Here is a 15,249-nt window from a genome sequence, read left to right as displayed (position 1 = left end):
GATCCCAAAACTGAATTTCCCAGGAGGTATTTCATCCCTTGTCTTTAATGCCAAAGCTTCCAGTGCTAGCAGCACGCTGCCCTCTACTGTTACCAGCACCACCATCAGCTAGTTTTAGGTAATAGGGGTGTAAACATGAATTAGTGCACTGTGATGTATATATCCATCAAAGCCCATGCTGACATGGCCCACGATGACAAAGAGTAACTTTAAACACGCTCCCTTTTCACTGAAGTCTAACATTTTACATCTGTGTCTTAAATGCAGATGATGTTCTGTTGTGCAAAAAAAACATTCAAAAGGTTGAAAAGTTTACTCAATAATATATAACCTGCAAGCAGTTTGGCCCCAGAAAAATGTACAAAATGATTCTAATATGCTAGTTGGGTTCAACTTCACAGATTTGAAATCACTTCTAAGCTGTTAAGAACATTAAATATATGAATAAATAAATAAAATTTTGATGCGAGCTGTAGATGATTCTAAAATGACTGAAATGTTGAGTATGAAGCTGCAATAAAATTAATATCAAATTAATATTTAAAATCCTTTCTATTTCAAAAGTGGTGAAGAAAGCTTGAAGCAGATAACTTCACAAAAATGACTGTAAATACACCATTAAAGTATATTCCAAACTTCTGAATGACAGTGTAGAGATTCAGCTCAGTGCTTCAGCTAAAGCTCCCACCCTTCCATGAACCTGACAGGACATTCTTGACTTACAAGTCTCTCCTTGAACACCATCTGTCTGAGCCATCTGAAGTCCAGCGGTTTGAAGGCAGAGAAGACGAATAGTGAAGTTTTCTCATAGCGTTCAGGCTTCTGGATGGCTCCCTCTGGGTAGGTGATGCGCATGGTGGTCTTGGAGCCTACGTCCTTCTCAAAGCCACTTACGGGAGCTTCGTTCAACCTGTACACACACATTACAAAAATTAAACTGGAACATCATGGTACTTATGTGACATGATCCTTGTTCTTATTCTTCTCATTTCTCCTCATATAAACTCACAAGCGTGAGTTGATCTTTTGTTTGCAAGGTACGGATGATGCTTTTTCCATTTATCTGAGGCTTGCAAACCAATAATTTGCAAACATAAACCTTTTCTTTCCGGTACAAGCAGGTGATGACAATCATGATATACTTAGACATGCAAAACATGGAAGTAATTTGTCAAGATATTGATAACTGTCATACTGCCTACCTCGAGAAAACAGGATCAGAATATTTTGAAAATGATGCATGTTAGGGGTATCACAATATGCATGTTAACATTCTTTTTTCTGATTGAGGGACTGCAAGACTACATGCACTGGGAACCAAATACTGTTAGGTTTCGTGCTATAAAATGTGAACTACTAGGAATGATTTCTATAGTTCTATTTGACACAATCCATGATAACAAGAGACAGATGTGAGGACGGTTTCACTTGTTCCAGCTCAAGCACTTTGAACAGCTTGGCTAATCAACCATCCAAGGGAGGCTACCCAAAACAGTTATTTCCAGCTACGACAGCTGTATAGTGGAGATTAAAATGGAACAGAAAATTTTAATATAAAGCTGGTGAACAGAAAGCCAACTTCAGGCTTTTCCCCACAACAGCTGAAACATATCTCCATAGGTATGTTTATAGCTTACGATCTGCATTGTAGAGTGTCCTGGGCTATGCAGCTTGCTGGGAGTGATTGAGCCATGTTAGAAAATTTTACACCCATTTCAGCTAGAAAGTTAGAGCCACACTTTATACAGAAACGTAAGATCAGACTGTAAATTAACTTGTAATGCTCAGTACATTTAACATTGAGATGTAACCTTACAGTTTAAATTTTTCATTTACTTTTACATAGATATTGCACTTTTGTTTGTATTATTGTTTATCAATTTTATATCTTCAAACAAAATGACTTCAACAAGCACTGTTGCCTTTTTAGGACTACTTTTGGAGAAAACAAACCAAAAAAGAACAAGAATAAAACATTCTGGGAAACACAATAAATAAATAAGTTACGTTAGTGTTTATTTTCTGTATCGAAAAGTTCGCCAGACCACATGTCTTTGGACTGTGGGAGGAAACCGGAGCACCCGTAGGAATCCCACACAGACACGGGGGGAAAAAAACATGTGAACTCCCTGGTCACCTGGGCAGGGAATTGAACCAAGGTCCTTCTTGCTGTGAGGCAGCAAGTTAAAAACATTTATGAGGACAATATTACCACGCATTCGACAGTTCTGGCCTAATGAGCATGAGGTTTATTTTTAGCTCATACAGCTGTTAAATACCTCAAGGGCAACAAAGCTAACATAGTCACAAATGTTCAAGTTATTTGACAGTATATATTAAAAATTATAACTAATTTCATATGGTGATGCACTCAACTGTAATGTAAAATAATATGTATAACATACCTTATGACCACATCATACTCATCAATTTTGGAGCCCAAGGATTTATTGGAGAGGATGCCTCCATTCCCAATGATAATACACCTTTTACAACTCAAACTGTAAAGGACACAAACAGGATGATAAGCAAGCAAAACTGGCAGGTAAAGTTAGCTGGTGATGCTTGAGAATGTACACAACTGTGCTGTCTTTAAAGGCTATAGTTTTTATATATTTATAACCAAAACAGACATTTTTAAAAATTCATTTTAATGATAGTTTTGCAACCCTGGGCTGTTTTATGTTACTGTACCTTTTGATATATGTAAATAATCTCTTATGATTGGATGTGCTGTATTTTGCCACAGTCACAAAGAAGTCTGCTCTGAAAGTGGGAATACACTATTCAGACTGAATTCTTCAGGGACCTGGGAAAAATTAGCTTCAGCAGCTTCTTTTACATATATGGATCCTTTAGTTGGCTGCATTGATCAATCTGGTTCCTGTCTGCAGGAACAACACTCTGCATCACCTCAATATGTGTGGGTGGAGCTAAACTGCTGTACGCTGAATGGGCAGCAATAAATGTGTTCAATTTCAATATGGACTATATTTGCAGCTTAGTGTCTATATATGGCAGTACTGATATGATAAGGGCCTTCAAAGAGTACAAGTTTCACTAGTCATGGCTTCCTGTTTGTCTTCTCTTTGAGTAAGAACTGAGCAAGTCTTATAAAGAACAAGGTGCAAAACGCTGATGTGTTGGTTTGTACCTGTCCAGTTCAGGTCCAAGTCCATAGTTCTTTGTCTTGGCTAAAATAACATCGATGATCTTTTCTGCAGGCAGACAACAATAAGCATTAAGAACACTGAACACACTCCTCAAATCACTGTTACAAGTCCTTTTTCTCCAGTCCTGTAGAACATTTGCATGGTCCAGTTTAAGTCAACATCAAATGTAGCCAATCAGCCAAGACATGCTTGGAGTCTGAATTTTGTTTGTACTTAAGCTATAAGGCTAATGTAGTTAACAAGTAATGGAAGACTACATCCCACAAATTAGCACTGAAATTATGTCACCATGGTAGATAACAAAGAAAGCTCCTTGCTCATTCTCAAATGATGGGAAAAAACAAAGTCAATTCTAAACCACTTATACACTGCCACAGGTAATCCATCAGACTACTGAGAACAGACTTGAAACATCGTGCACACATCTACAAGAAAGCTTCTCTTCCCCCTTCTGTGTTTACATATTTCTGTCTCTTTGGAGTATCTTTTGGGATATTATCATACAAGGTTTACTACATTTTAATGTGAATCTTTCACCTTGAACAGATATTTAAAATGTATGTGATGACAAAACACATACATTTCTATGGCGCAATTTTGCATTTGTGTAGATAAGCCTAGGTCTGTCATGATCATGAAATTAGCTGATGATTAATCATCTTATCGGTCTTGAGACTGCAAATAAGTGGTCTTGGTCCCTACATCATTTTGACACTGTCTTATCTCAGTCTCAGGGACTTCAGGGGAAGTGCAATACCTCCATCTGAGGTAATTAAAAACTGAACTGTTTTTCTATCGTTAATGAAAATCAACAAAACCTTCAAACAAAACAAAACGCTTCTCTCTCTCCATTTCTAAATCAAATCTGTTGCTAGTTGAGGATCTGATTTTTTATTTCATCCCCTGGGGCGAATTGGAATGCTATTACTTGTGTTTATAAAGTCTTCATTTAATAATAAAAATGGATGTATGTTGTTTGATTTATATTCATTTGACTTTAGGTGGTTAATCTGAAAAAGCCTTAGAAGGAATAATCTTACCATCAATTGCTTCTAAAAGTTACAATTCAAAGTTAGACAATAAAACAATAATATATTTAGACTTCTGGTTTTGGTCTGGTTACGGCCTGGATTGGACTGGATCACTTTGTCTTGACTCACTTGGGTGTTTTCACACCTATCACACCTTTGTTTGCTTAAGCCCTAACCACAGTTTGGTTTTTGTGACACTATCTTTTTCATTTGGTTTGGTTGGTTTCACACTGCAACACCTACAGGGCACCAAATTATACTCGCAAGTACTTGTTTATTGGTCAAAAAAATTGCAGAGATGTAAGTGCTCTGTTACTCTCACCATTTGCTAACAATTAAGAAAAAAAAATTCTGCATTAAAAACAGAGATGCTTAACATCTATGCATATCACAATCAAAGCAATAATAAACTTTACTTGATATCTGCTTCTTTACATTGCTTAATCAATCTGAATTTAACCAATCAAGTCGCTGATGCAATAGGTTCTGCGATCCATGTGCCAAAACTAAAGGCACTGCTTCGATATTATTTTGTTGCTTGTCTGCTATTATTAGCAGCAGCACCCTTATGAGCACCTATGAAGAGTCAGATGTTAAAACAGGCAGATGAGGACAATACTGTGCTGACGTGCTGCTAGAAGATGCAGAAAAACATGCTCTGATGTTCAATCAGACCAGCGCAGACCATCACAACCATGCACCATCCAAATGTCCACCAGCGGTGAACTGGACCAGGGTTACATTTAGAAGCGAGACCCACGGCTTTAGTCGGTGCATACATGAGTACGGGTGTAGTGTTCACACCTGTCAAAACAAACCGAACTAAAGGGAAAGTTTGACAGCTCTGCACTAAATGAGGTAGGTGTGAAAGCGCCCTCAGGTACGATGTGTCCAGGGCTCTTGCAGTCAAGACCATTAGACGCAAGCCAGAGACAACGCTAGTGGAGTCAATCAAAACTTCTGAAAGCATACATTCTAAAAATGACTTTAGCTGTCTAGTTAACAAATAAACAAACATTCCCATAAACATCACCCAGTTACAAAGTCGGAACTTGACAAACAGAATGTTCTAAATTTTCATTTTTGTCTACACCATATTAAACTACTGTAACATAGACTACAGAAATGTTAAGACAAGCACTGAAAGCTATTTTCGAGTGACCTTTTCCAAAGGTGGTTTGTAACTAGTAATCTACTCAGTTACATGTACTCAAGTAAAATGTGATAGCTCATAATTTTTTAAAAATCTTTTTCAAATGACAACAGCTCTACGTCAAATACATTAGCGAGGAATGTCACTTTAGGCAATGAACAATGGGGTACTAATTCTATTTTTGTATTTAACTTAATTATGTAAGGATGGTGACCGCGTCTATACTGCTCGGTCACTACTGACCCCTTGCTTTTTAGAGCTTTAACATTTTATTTTAGATCAACAGCAACCAAAAAGAGTAGAACAGAGACTAATAAACTTCAGTTCCTGTGCTGATAGAAACTGGATGTACTATGACATTTCAATGCAGTTATTTCACTAAAGTAATAATACTTTCACTTGCTTAGGCTACCTTTTCAGGTTAGATGTGGAGGAAAAGCAATTTCTACAGAACACACTTTGAAGTTCAGGTTTTTCATTTTGGGAGGTAAAAAAAATCTGGGAAAAAAAAATGTTTTGAAGAAATTGCATTTCCTCCCCCATTTGAACTGGAAAAAGGTCACTGGTAAATTGTATTTCCCCTGAGACATACTGCTTCCACTTTAATTAACAATTCTCTTGGAAAATATGAAGGACTTTAATGTTCCAGACATCTGTTCAGTGACTAAAAATGGAAACAGGAATGGCTACATGAAACAAGTGGAAAACTCATCACCAAATACACGGTTCTATTACTGACCAAGTCCATAAACACACATACAAATACACAGACTTTAATCAGATTCGACTGGGATGACTGCCCTCTCCACTGAGCCAAACAGCAAGATGAGATAGGAATCAGGGTCCAGGACATTTTTGTAAAGGACAGAAAGAGAAACCCAATAATAAGATAATAAGGTTTAGACCTAAAAAATATATATATTTTTTTTGTTCTGAACTTTTCTCTATATCCATTGAAATGCAATGAAACTGCAGAAATTTCTCTAAATGAATGGCAACTTTGGAGACAATTTCACAAGACCTCAAGCATGTCACAATATTTTAACACACCAACAGAACACAACAGTAGCGGTACATTCAAAAGCCTGCCATCAAAACTGGGTACAATGATTTTTATTCACCTAATTACGGTCTCTTTGTAACAAAACATGCTGTTGGTCAGTGTTCTTTAAGTACTGATGATGTCCACAATGTGCTCAGAAAATAATATCACAATTACAGAATATCATGATAATGATAAAAGAATGCCATACTGCCCACCATGAGTGGCAACTACAGCCTAGTGTTCAACTTATTATTAATAATAAACAGTTCTTTCCAGCAGTTTATTATTAATAATAAATAACATTATTTATTGAATACTGGTGTATTTAATCATATTGTGTTTTGTAGCCACTTTATACAAAGGCAATGATCCAATCGAGGCTGCATGTTACGGTTAATCAACCGTGGAAAATTATTGTAACACACGGCCTTGAGCGACATATTGCTTTATTTAAGAGGGTATGAAGATCAAGGTCTTTAAAGTTAAATGAACTGAGGGGTTCATGTCAGCAGGCAAGAATCAGGCGATTGCATGAGGACTGAGAATACCTCACTGATTATACTGGGGACAGATAACACTGCAGTGTTGAGCTAGAAAAACAGTGGAAAAAAATCTTAATATAGGATGCCTAAACAGTCAGGCATGCCAATCAAATTCCAAACAAAATGGAATTTCTTTAGTATGGGCATCTGGAGCAAGGAGGATGGGCCTGACATGATTCTGATCTTCAGATATGAATATCATAACTAAATATAATACATATAAAAATAAATAAATAAAAAGATTTTACTTTTCCCACTGGTACTAAAGTATGAAGAACTACCTACAAAAGAACTTGCTGACACTTTACTGCAGTGTTTTAATGTAAGTAGCACCCAAAATGTTCAGGTCAGTGGGATTGCAAGTCAATACTAGGCCTGTGCCTGGTGGTTGTTAAACGAGATACCACTGTAAAAATAAAAAATTATTTATTTATTTTATGCAAACCATAATAACACAGCAATATTCCTACATGTAAACATAACCGAACTTCTTCACACTGGGTGATGTGACAGTCAGCATTAATAAAATATTAAATTACCTAGTAAAAGTTGCCTGGATGGTGTGATCTATATTTTAGGATATTTTCACACTACAGGGTCTGGTTTAAGACCAGAAATTACTTCGGTCTCCTGAAAAACACATAAGCAAAGACATGTCTCATCTTCCACCAGGCGAAGTGGGTTATTTCAAATGGCCTCAGATGAACTCTTAGATGCTAAAATTTGTGTGAGTTACCCAAAAAAGAGGACTGTTTTGCCGGCACAGGCCTACTTAATAAAGAAATAGTCATTTCAAATATATAGGCCAATATACAACACTCACATCTGCATGCACCCACTATCACTGACACTTTGTCACCAATACTGACTGTTGCGCTGATAATAGTCGACCACCAAAATAGCCAGTGGTAGTCCTATGGTGGCCCCTTTCCTTTGATGAAAAGGGTAAAGGAGGAGGCTGATAAATTGTGCAGCAACAGATGTGTTACAGTCTGCAACCATAACTCTACAAAGTGCATTCAGGTATTTTTGTTAAAAACGGCCAATACATGTGGCTACAAGGTACGTGGACATGATAAACTGTCAATGTCTTGTCAATCGATGGGAAAATACGTTTTTAGAAATAAGATTCAAATCTTTAATTTGACAAGAAATATATAACTTTCTTTAAACTGGGATTGTTATGCATCAATGAACAGCTAGATATTCTTTATCAGTTCAAAGACACATGGAACGAATAAACTGGGTTTTTAACACCCCAGACACGGAGACAGGAGACAGCTTTGGGATCAGTGTCTGTTCAACACCTTTCCCCTAATGGTCAGGATTTACAACCGTGGACATACAGTGGAAGTCAGATTTACATTAGTCACTTTGTATAGTCTGGTGGGGTGTAAATTTGGGCCAAGATCCAAAATTCCAGATGTGCTGGACACACTTTGCTGAGTTAACTTGACCATTATTACTATTATTAAAGTGATTCCCAGCAGCTCTGAACTGTCTATTGATCTTGGCAGCATTTTATATAACTTTAGAAGGAATTTACAGCTTATTAGGGGACAATATACTACATTATGTAGGTGCACATATGGCGTTGTGTGTTTAAATGGCTGTTTCGTACCTTTTGATATACAATTGAATGAAAAAGTTTGAACACCCCCAGTCACATTATATGTTTGTTATAAAATAAGTTAACACATCCTCACTCACTGTAAAGAAAATCAGTGCACATGATTTAGTACGCTGAATTACCAAAACTTTTCTATGAACATACTGAAGGACTTTAGTCCTTTCACCTTTAAGTGCCACAGGGCAACCAGTGAAGCAACAACGGCTGAATAACTTCAGTTCTGACGTGCTCACGTTGAAGTCTGATCAATGAATGGAACCTGAATTTATTAGGCATTCATGAAAATTTCAGCTCGAAACCATTTCCTCCCTCCCTCCAAAGAGCCAAACACACCTGAGCAGCCAGGTGTGTGACAGGGACGCACATACATAAAAAACAGAAGCATAAAAAACAAACACAGAAACAGCAAAACTTGCTCCTGTTTCTTTCTCAAAACGACAATAGGCAGGTTTCCATCTATGGTGTTTCACGCAATTTACGTAAATGAAACTTTAAAACATTTGATGATGTAACTGATGAAAATGACAATATTCAGTGATACTGACAAATATCCATACTGTAGACAACTTTTATTTAGTTCAGCCTAGAGTAAATGTTTTGGGAATGTTGCACAAAAACTATTAAGAAAAAATGTTTGGTAGGAAAACTAATGCAAGTGTGCATATACAGACAAATTTTATTGCATGCATTTCTTTCAACATAAATTCTTGATGAATATACAGTACTGTGCAAAAGTCTTAGGCACCTAAGCACTGTTTAAAACCTTTTATCTCAGCAGTGAGTGTGTTCTTGTCTGAGAAAAAAAAAACCTTTTCTTTAAGTTTTTTCTTTTTTTAAGTTAGTTTGAAGAATAAAGTTTGGTTCCAGATTTCTCCTGAAATCTCCCAGCCAGCACATAGATTTGTCAAATTCCATCACCAGTACACTTGATTTAACATAATGAAGCCCTGATTAGCCAAAGCAGATGTTGGATGACAACTACAAATAATCCTGGGCTTCCACTAGGAGAGGCTTGGAAATGGCAAAAGGAACATAGACTACTTATTATATTAATATTTTTTTTATTTATCCGAACATTAATGTTTTTCTGATCGAATAAACATTTACTGCATAGATAAACAATTTTCTAATACTACTTTGAATTTCTCAGGTGCTTAAAACTTTTGCACCGACTAGCCACTTCATTAAGTACATCTATCTTGAGTGTAGATAAAAAGATGTGTAGTTAATGAAGTGCAGGTCACTGTATATGTACATACAAGGGCAGCTTTCTGCATCATGTGATCAACTGCATCACTTCTATGGCCAATATTAATCAATTCTCTGTATTGTACGTCCATTTTGAAGCTAAAGAAAAAAAAAATGAACACAATTTGCAACATTTATGAACTTCTTTATGGAAATATGTGAGTAATAAAGCAAACATTATGACAGCTTTCGCAGGAAATGACATTGCGTAAATGCTCTTAACCGCAATAAGTAAATTCTTGCACAAAGGTCACTGGAAACCTTGCTAACTCTCAAGTCCTGTTTTGTCCACATATGGGCCCAGTCCTGTTGAAGTAGGCAGATTAGCTGTGCTGACAGCCTTTTGGCTGTGAAGCATAGAGGAACAGCATGAGGGTGAAGAAACAGGACTAGGACATTTTATGTCCTCTAGGCTCTAAACCTACTCCACAATATTATGCAGGCACGAAAGAGGTTCCTTATGATCTGTAGATTTAAATAATACCAGACACTGCATCAAATGTTATACTGATAGTAGCTTACTGCAAACTGTTTTCAGGCATTTGGGTGTACAGCGCTGCAAGAGCATTCGTGAGGGGAACAGTAGATTACAGGAAATAAAATTAACCTTAATGAGAAATTAGCGTTAATGATCTGAATTGAATCCAAATGGTGCTAAAGAAGCATAGTGTGTTAGCGTGATAGCTGCTCTTTCCTGTGTTGGCAGCGTGAAACAGAAGCAGACTCCAGAACCATACCTTGTGTTTTTATGCCGAAAGGAGGCGGGTAACTGCTTATCTTCGCTAGCCGTTTAAAATTTGGATCGAGGAACATGGGGGCTGGTTTGGTGTACCTGCAGATGGATAAAAAGGAAAATGGAAATAAAGAGAGAGACAAAGAGAAAAGTCAAGTTAAAATGAGCAAGGAAAGTAACAGCACATCAGCACACATAATAAATAAATAAATAGATACAATAAACCCCTCCGTCAGCCCACATGAGGCAGCAGCAGAAAGAGGGAGATGTACTGACAAATACTGGAATGCTTGAGGGGATTATATGTTCTGGATGACAAATAATCCACTGGCTGTCAGCGTGTTTATCAGTAAACGAGAGATGAACACAGTAGGGTTGACCTGGCCTTGCCTCAAACTATGAGATGAAACACACCTGAGCAGCCATAGGACGACAGAGAGGGCAAAGGAACAGAGTTAAAAAAATAAATACATAAAAATAAAACAAAGATAGAAAAAACGTTTGTTGAAAACAATAAATAGGTCTCCATCTCAGGGACTTGAAAAATGAAAGTGTGAAAATAAAAAAACTTGTATCTCCAAAATGGCAACTTTACAGTAGAAGGGAAACGTATTTTTAACTTTCACTGTAAGTTACTGTAAAAGGATTTTATGCCAAGTAATTTCGGACCTATTCTACAGGTATATTTATCATGAAAGAACAGCTGATATATTTAAATTATGTTAAAATGTTTTGTTGCCACAGCAACAATGTTTGTGATACAGAACCTAAGTGTTCATTCCTCCTTTAAAAGAACCGTTTTATTTCATTATATATATGTACATACATACACACACACACACACACACACACACACATCTCGCTGCTGTCGGAACAAAACTTCGTATCTCCAAAATGGTAACTTTTCAGGAGAAGGAAAAAAAAACATACTTTACTTTTAACGTAAGTCAATGGAACCAGAGTTTTTTGCAAGTTAATTTGGGGTTGTTTTTTCCATTCATCATGGAATTTACACACAATGTAAAGGGTAATAGTTATTTTCAAATTATGCCAAAAACTGAAAAATGTCAAAAATGGAGATACAAGGTTTTGTTCCGACAGCAGTGATATATTATTTTATATGGACAATTAAAAGGGTTCTAACTATGGTCCCATAGTAAAATAAAAATAAAAAAAAACAGATAAATGAATAAAACACTCAAGACCTTAGATATTTACAGTGATTACGTTATGCGCTATTTAAACTTCAAGCATTTACTGAAATATATACAAGATAACCATTTATAATACTTTCTACTGGGAACTGGCTGTCCCAAAACTAAGCCCTACATTTCAACTTAAATTAAAAAACTTTTTAAGATCTTTTTGCTTTCTTTTAACATGAAACTGAAAGACACAGATTTATCATTTTTCAGAGTTTCAAGCAGGAAGTGAGACTGCATCCCTGAACCTCAATACCACATGGTGAGAAGTTAGATTCCATTGTTTTGAAGTAAATGTGTCCCAAAGCCTAAAATTCAGTGTGTAACATTCAGAAATGTCACTACTGAAACATAATTAATTCCTACAATTTTGTAATGTTATGTGTCATGTACTGGCTAGCATTTTTGAGTCATGCTCAAATGAGCTAAAATTGTCACTACCCAAACAGTTACTACAGAAACATGTGCTAAAGTGACAAAATAAACTGTTCAATAATTTATGTAAATAAAATAGACATAATTAAGGGATAAGCGCATTCAAAACAAAAAGATTTCAGTCTAAAAGCAACGTCTGAAATGTGTTTTCAGCTCTGACTTCCAATTCTGTACAAGTACCTATATAAGAAATGTTCAGTTAAGCTAAAGAGTGAACAGTTATTACATTTTCATTTTGTACAAAAGGAGTTATTGCATCATTAACAATATTACTGTTGTTACTGCTGTTTCACATATCAGCAAATTCTTCTGTATTTGCCTATTACTACTGGTCACTAGCTCAAATGTCCATGAGTGTACCTTTCAATGTTTGATTTACATATTAGACTAGAAAACATTAAGTAAAACTTGAGAGGCTGTGATAACATCTTTGGCAATTGTTTGAATCTTTGGGATTTTAAGCCAGCAACCATCGTTTTGGCTGACATGAACGACACTGCAGAACGTAAGCTAGCTGTAGCATTTGAGTTTTAATGCCAGCAATATGTCTTATGTGATCCTTTAAATTATATATATAATTTTTAAGAAGTATTGTTCATTTTCTAAACATAGTACTTTAGCGCAATGAAGCAAATATACAGGTAACATTCAGTTGTTAGAGAATTGCTTTAAATAAGTTCAGTAATAATGATGGTGTGCACTACCAATAAACCTAACATTAACCGAGCTAGTTACTGTTTTTCCTGACTGCTTGAATCCTTGCCCACATCAAGTGCAGTGCACTTTGATTACTATTCATTGCTTGTTTTCTTTACATTTTAATTATTTCATGTAGCGGCACTGAATCATTTACTCCTATTTACAATTGAAGCATGCTACAGAGTCACAGTATTATTAGTATAGCATGGTGTGCATGCTTGAGCAGGCAATCGAACCCAACAGTCTCTACTGTTTGTGATGATTTACATACACATAACAGTTTTGGTTTTCTTAAAGAATATTTAAATAGATTGTTCTTTTGAAGAACCATTTCTATAAATAAGATACAAGAGTGTCCACAACCTTTTTAAAAGCTTGAAAAACCTTATTTGCCATATAATCAACAACGCATACAAACATTTTTGCTACAATCACACATCCAAGCAAAGAGCTATTCAGGAACCTTTTCCTTAAGAGTGTACAGCACTTTATAAAACTGTGTTTGATCTGAGAATTATTTGGTGCTAATCCTGCAGACAAGACGTCTGTGTTGTGTAATTTACAGCCACCCCCCCTGATAAAAATCTAAACCTTTCTTTCTTTTCACCACAGTAGTCAGTAAATCTGGTGGCAAGTGTAAGTCAACATAATCAGCTTTATGAGGTGGGAGAAAACACAGGGAAACAGACTCTTCAAAGCCTGAAACCAACATGTAAAACATGGAATAACTTTTTAGAACGAAACCTTCACATCCTCCAGAGGCAGATGCCTGACTTAAAAAATACTTCTATGCCAACTTCCTATGTGCTAAAACAGCTTGACGAACCCCAGTCTGTCCAAGTTATATCAAAGCTAGACCACTACTAGTTTAAACAGCGGATATAAAAGGGGATGCTTTATGCCACCAAGATAAGATGTCATAATAGCATAGGAAGAAAAAATTATCACTTGCAATAACGCTTTTAAAATGTTCTTTATCAGACAGGGGGAGGTTCCAATTCTAAAATCTTTTTGGTTGAGCTACATTTAAAATCATTATAAAACACTCAGGGGCATACTGCAGGGGCAGAAAGACATAAATCTGCAGTGGTCACCAGGGCCACAAAGGCAATGAACCTTGGGGCCAAAATTAAAAATTTGTGGTCAGAATTATAGAAACATTTACTACATAGACACTGTATTTAAAATCAACAAACAAGCATTAGAAAGAAAAAAACAAAAGAAATAGAAATATTTATTAAAAAGCCTTGCAAAAACAAGAGAAATGCCATCATGGTGGCTACTGTAGTTACAATTGGCAAATTCTTAAAAGCATCTTAGTAGAAAGTTCATACTTAAATGGTAGAGCGAGCTTTACTGAACACACTCTCTACCAGTTAAGATTACCTGAACACTAAGATGCGTTTGGGGAAACAACTCCAAGGCAAGTGATCAAGTTTAGGCCACTGTATTTTTAGCGACCGAAACGTTAAATGTTGTGGCCAGGAGCATGTGGAAATATGCAATGTCAGCCCCTGCAAGATACATAAAACACAGCCTACAATGGCGACCACTGTCTACTACATAGTGCTTTGTTGAAGGATTGTTTACTTTAATTAATGAAAATCACTGTGGTAAAATCACTATAATGCACAAACTGATGTGGCTTTTTACTGTATTGTCCTCGATCTATTTTTTTCATCCCGGTAGAACAGAAATGGTAGTGAATGATACAATATTAAGGATAGTATCCTAATCAAAGATGAATATCAGGCATCTCCATGCATGGTGGAATCAAGGCTAAGTGGTCCCTTGGCCTCTTTTCTAAAACAAGTGGAATTATTAGCTGTATTACTCTACGAGTCCAATGTTTCCAAAGGAGTTTGGTACATGGCTACATGATAAACATCAAAATGTTATGCATCACCCAATATGGCCAATATAAACCTTTTTCTCTCCAACCAGACACAGTTCCTGTGAATAATTACCAGTCTGACCCTAATACTACTTCATACTTAAACAAAAAAAATCTGAATTAGTACCGACTGTCCACATGGCCAAAAGCACAAGCGTGATTATTCAATACTGCTATGATATGAACAACTTGTTGGCTTAAAGAAATCCTCTTAGCACTTTAGTTATGATGTACAGAAATCCCCTCTACACAGGCTTGTAGTAATAACACAGGTGTTCTGGAGGAGAACTGGTTCTTTCCCAGGAACACTGTGGACAAAGAGCCAGAGAAAAAGTCTGGCCTTCCTCACAGCACTGCAGTGTAAATGAAGAGGACAAGCTTTCTCTGAAGGCACCGTGACCCTGAATGTCACCTACACATATATATATATATATATATATATATATATATATATATATACATAC

General features: G+C 36.3%; 1 protein-coding gene across 4 annotated transcripts in view; it reads right to left on the bottom strand.

The window, feature by feature from the left end:
• Positions 1 to 15,249, bottom strand: part of st3gal3a (ST3 beta-galactoside alpha-2,3-sialyltransferase 3a) — a 67,524-nt gene that overhangs the window by 22,712 nt on the left and 29,563 nt on the right. For all 4 annotated transcript variants that reach the window (XM_036571468.1, XM_036571467.1, XM_036571470.1 and 1 more), the window contains 4 exons: positions 10,560 to 10,654; positions 3,155 to 3,218; positions 2,406 to 2,501; positions 724 to 910 (listed from right to left, as the gene is read on the bottom strand). In XM_036571468.1, the coding sequence (XP_036427361.1) occupies positions 724 to 910; positions 2,406 to 2,501; positions 3,155 to 3,218; positions 10,560 to 10,654 (442 nt within the window). The remainder of the gene's footprint in view (positions 1 to 723; positions 911 to 2,405; positions 2,502 to 3,154; positions 3,219 to 10,559; positions 10,655 to 15,249) is intronic.

Source organism: Colossoma macropomum, unplaced genomic scaffold (genome assembly GCF_904425465.1).
Source record: "Colossoma macropomum unplaced genomic scaffold, Colossoma_macropomum, whole genome shotgun sequence".
Classification (NCBI taxonomy): Eukaryota; Metazoa; Chordata; class Actinopteri; order Characiformes; family Serrasalmidae; genus Colossoma; species Colossoma macropomum.
This window is presented reverse-complemented; position numbering and strand designations above follow the sequence as displayed.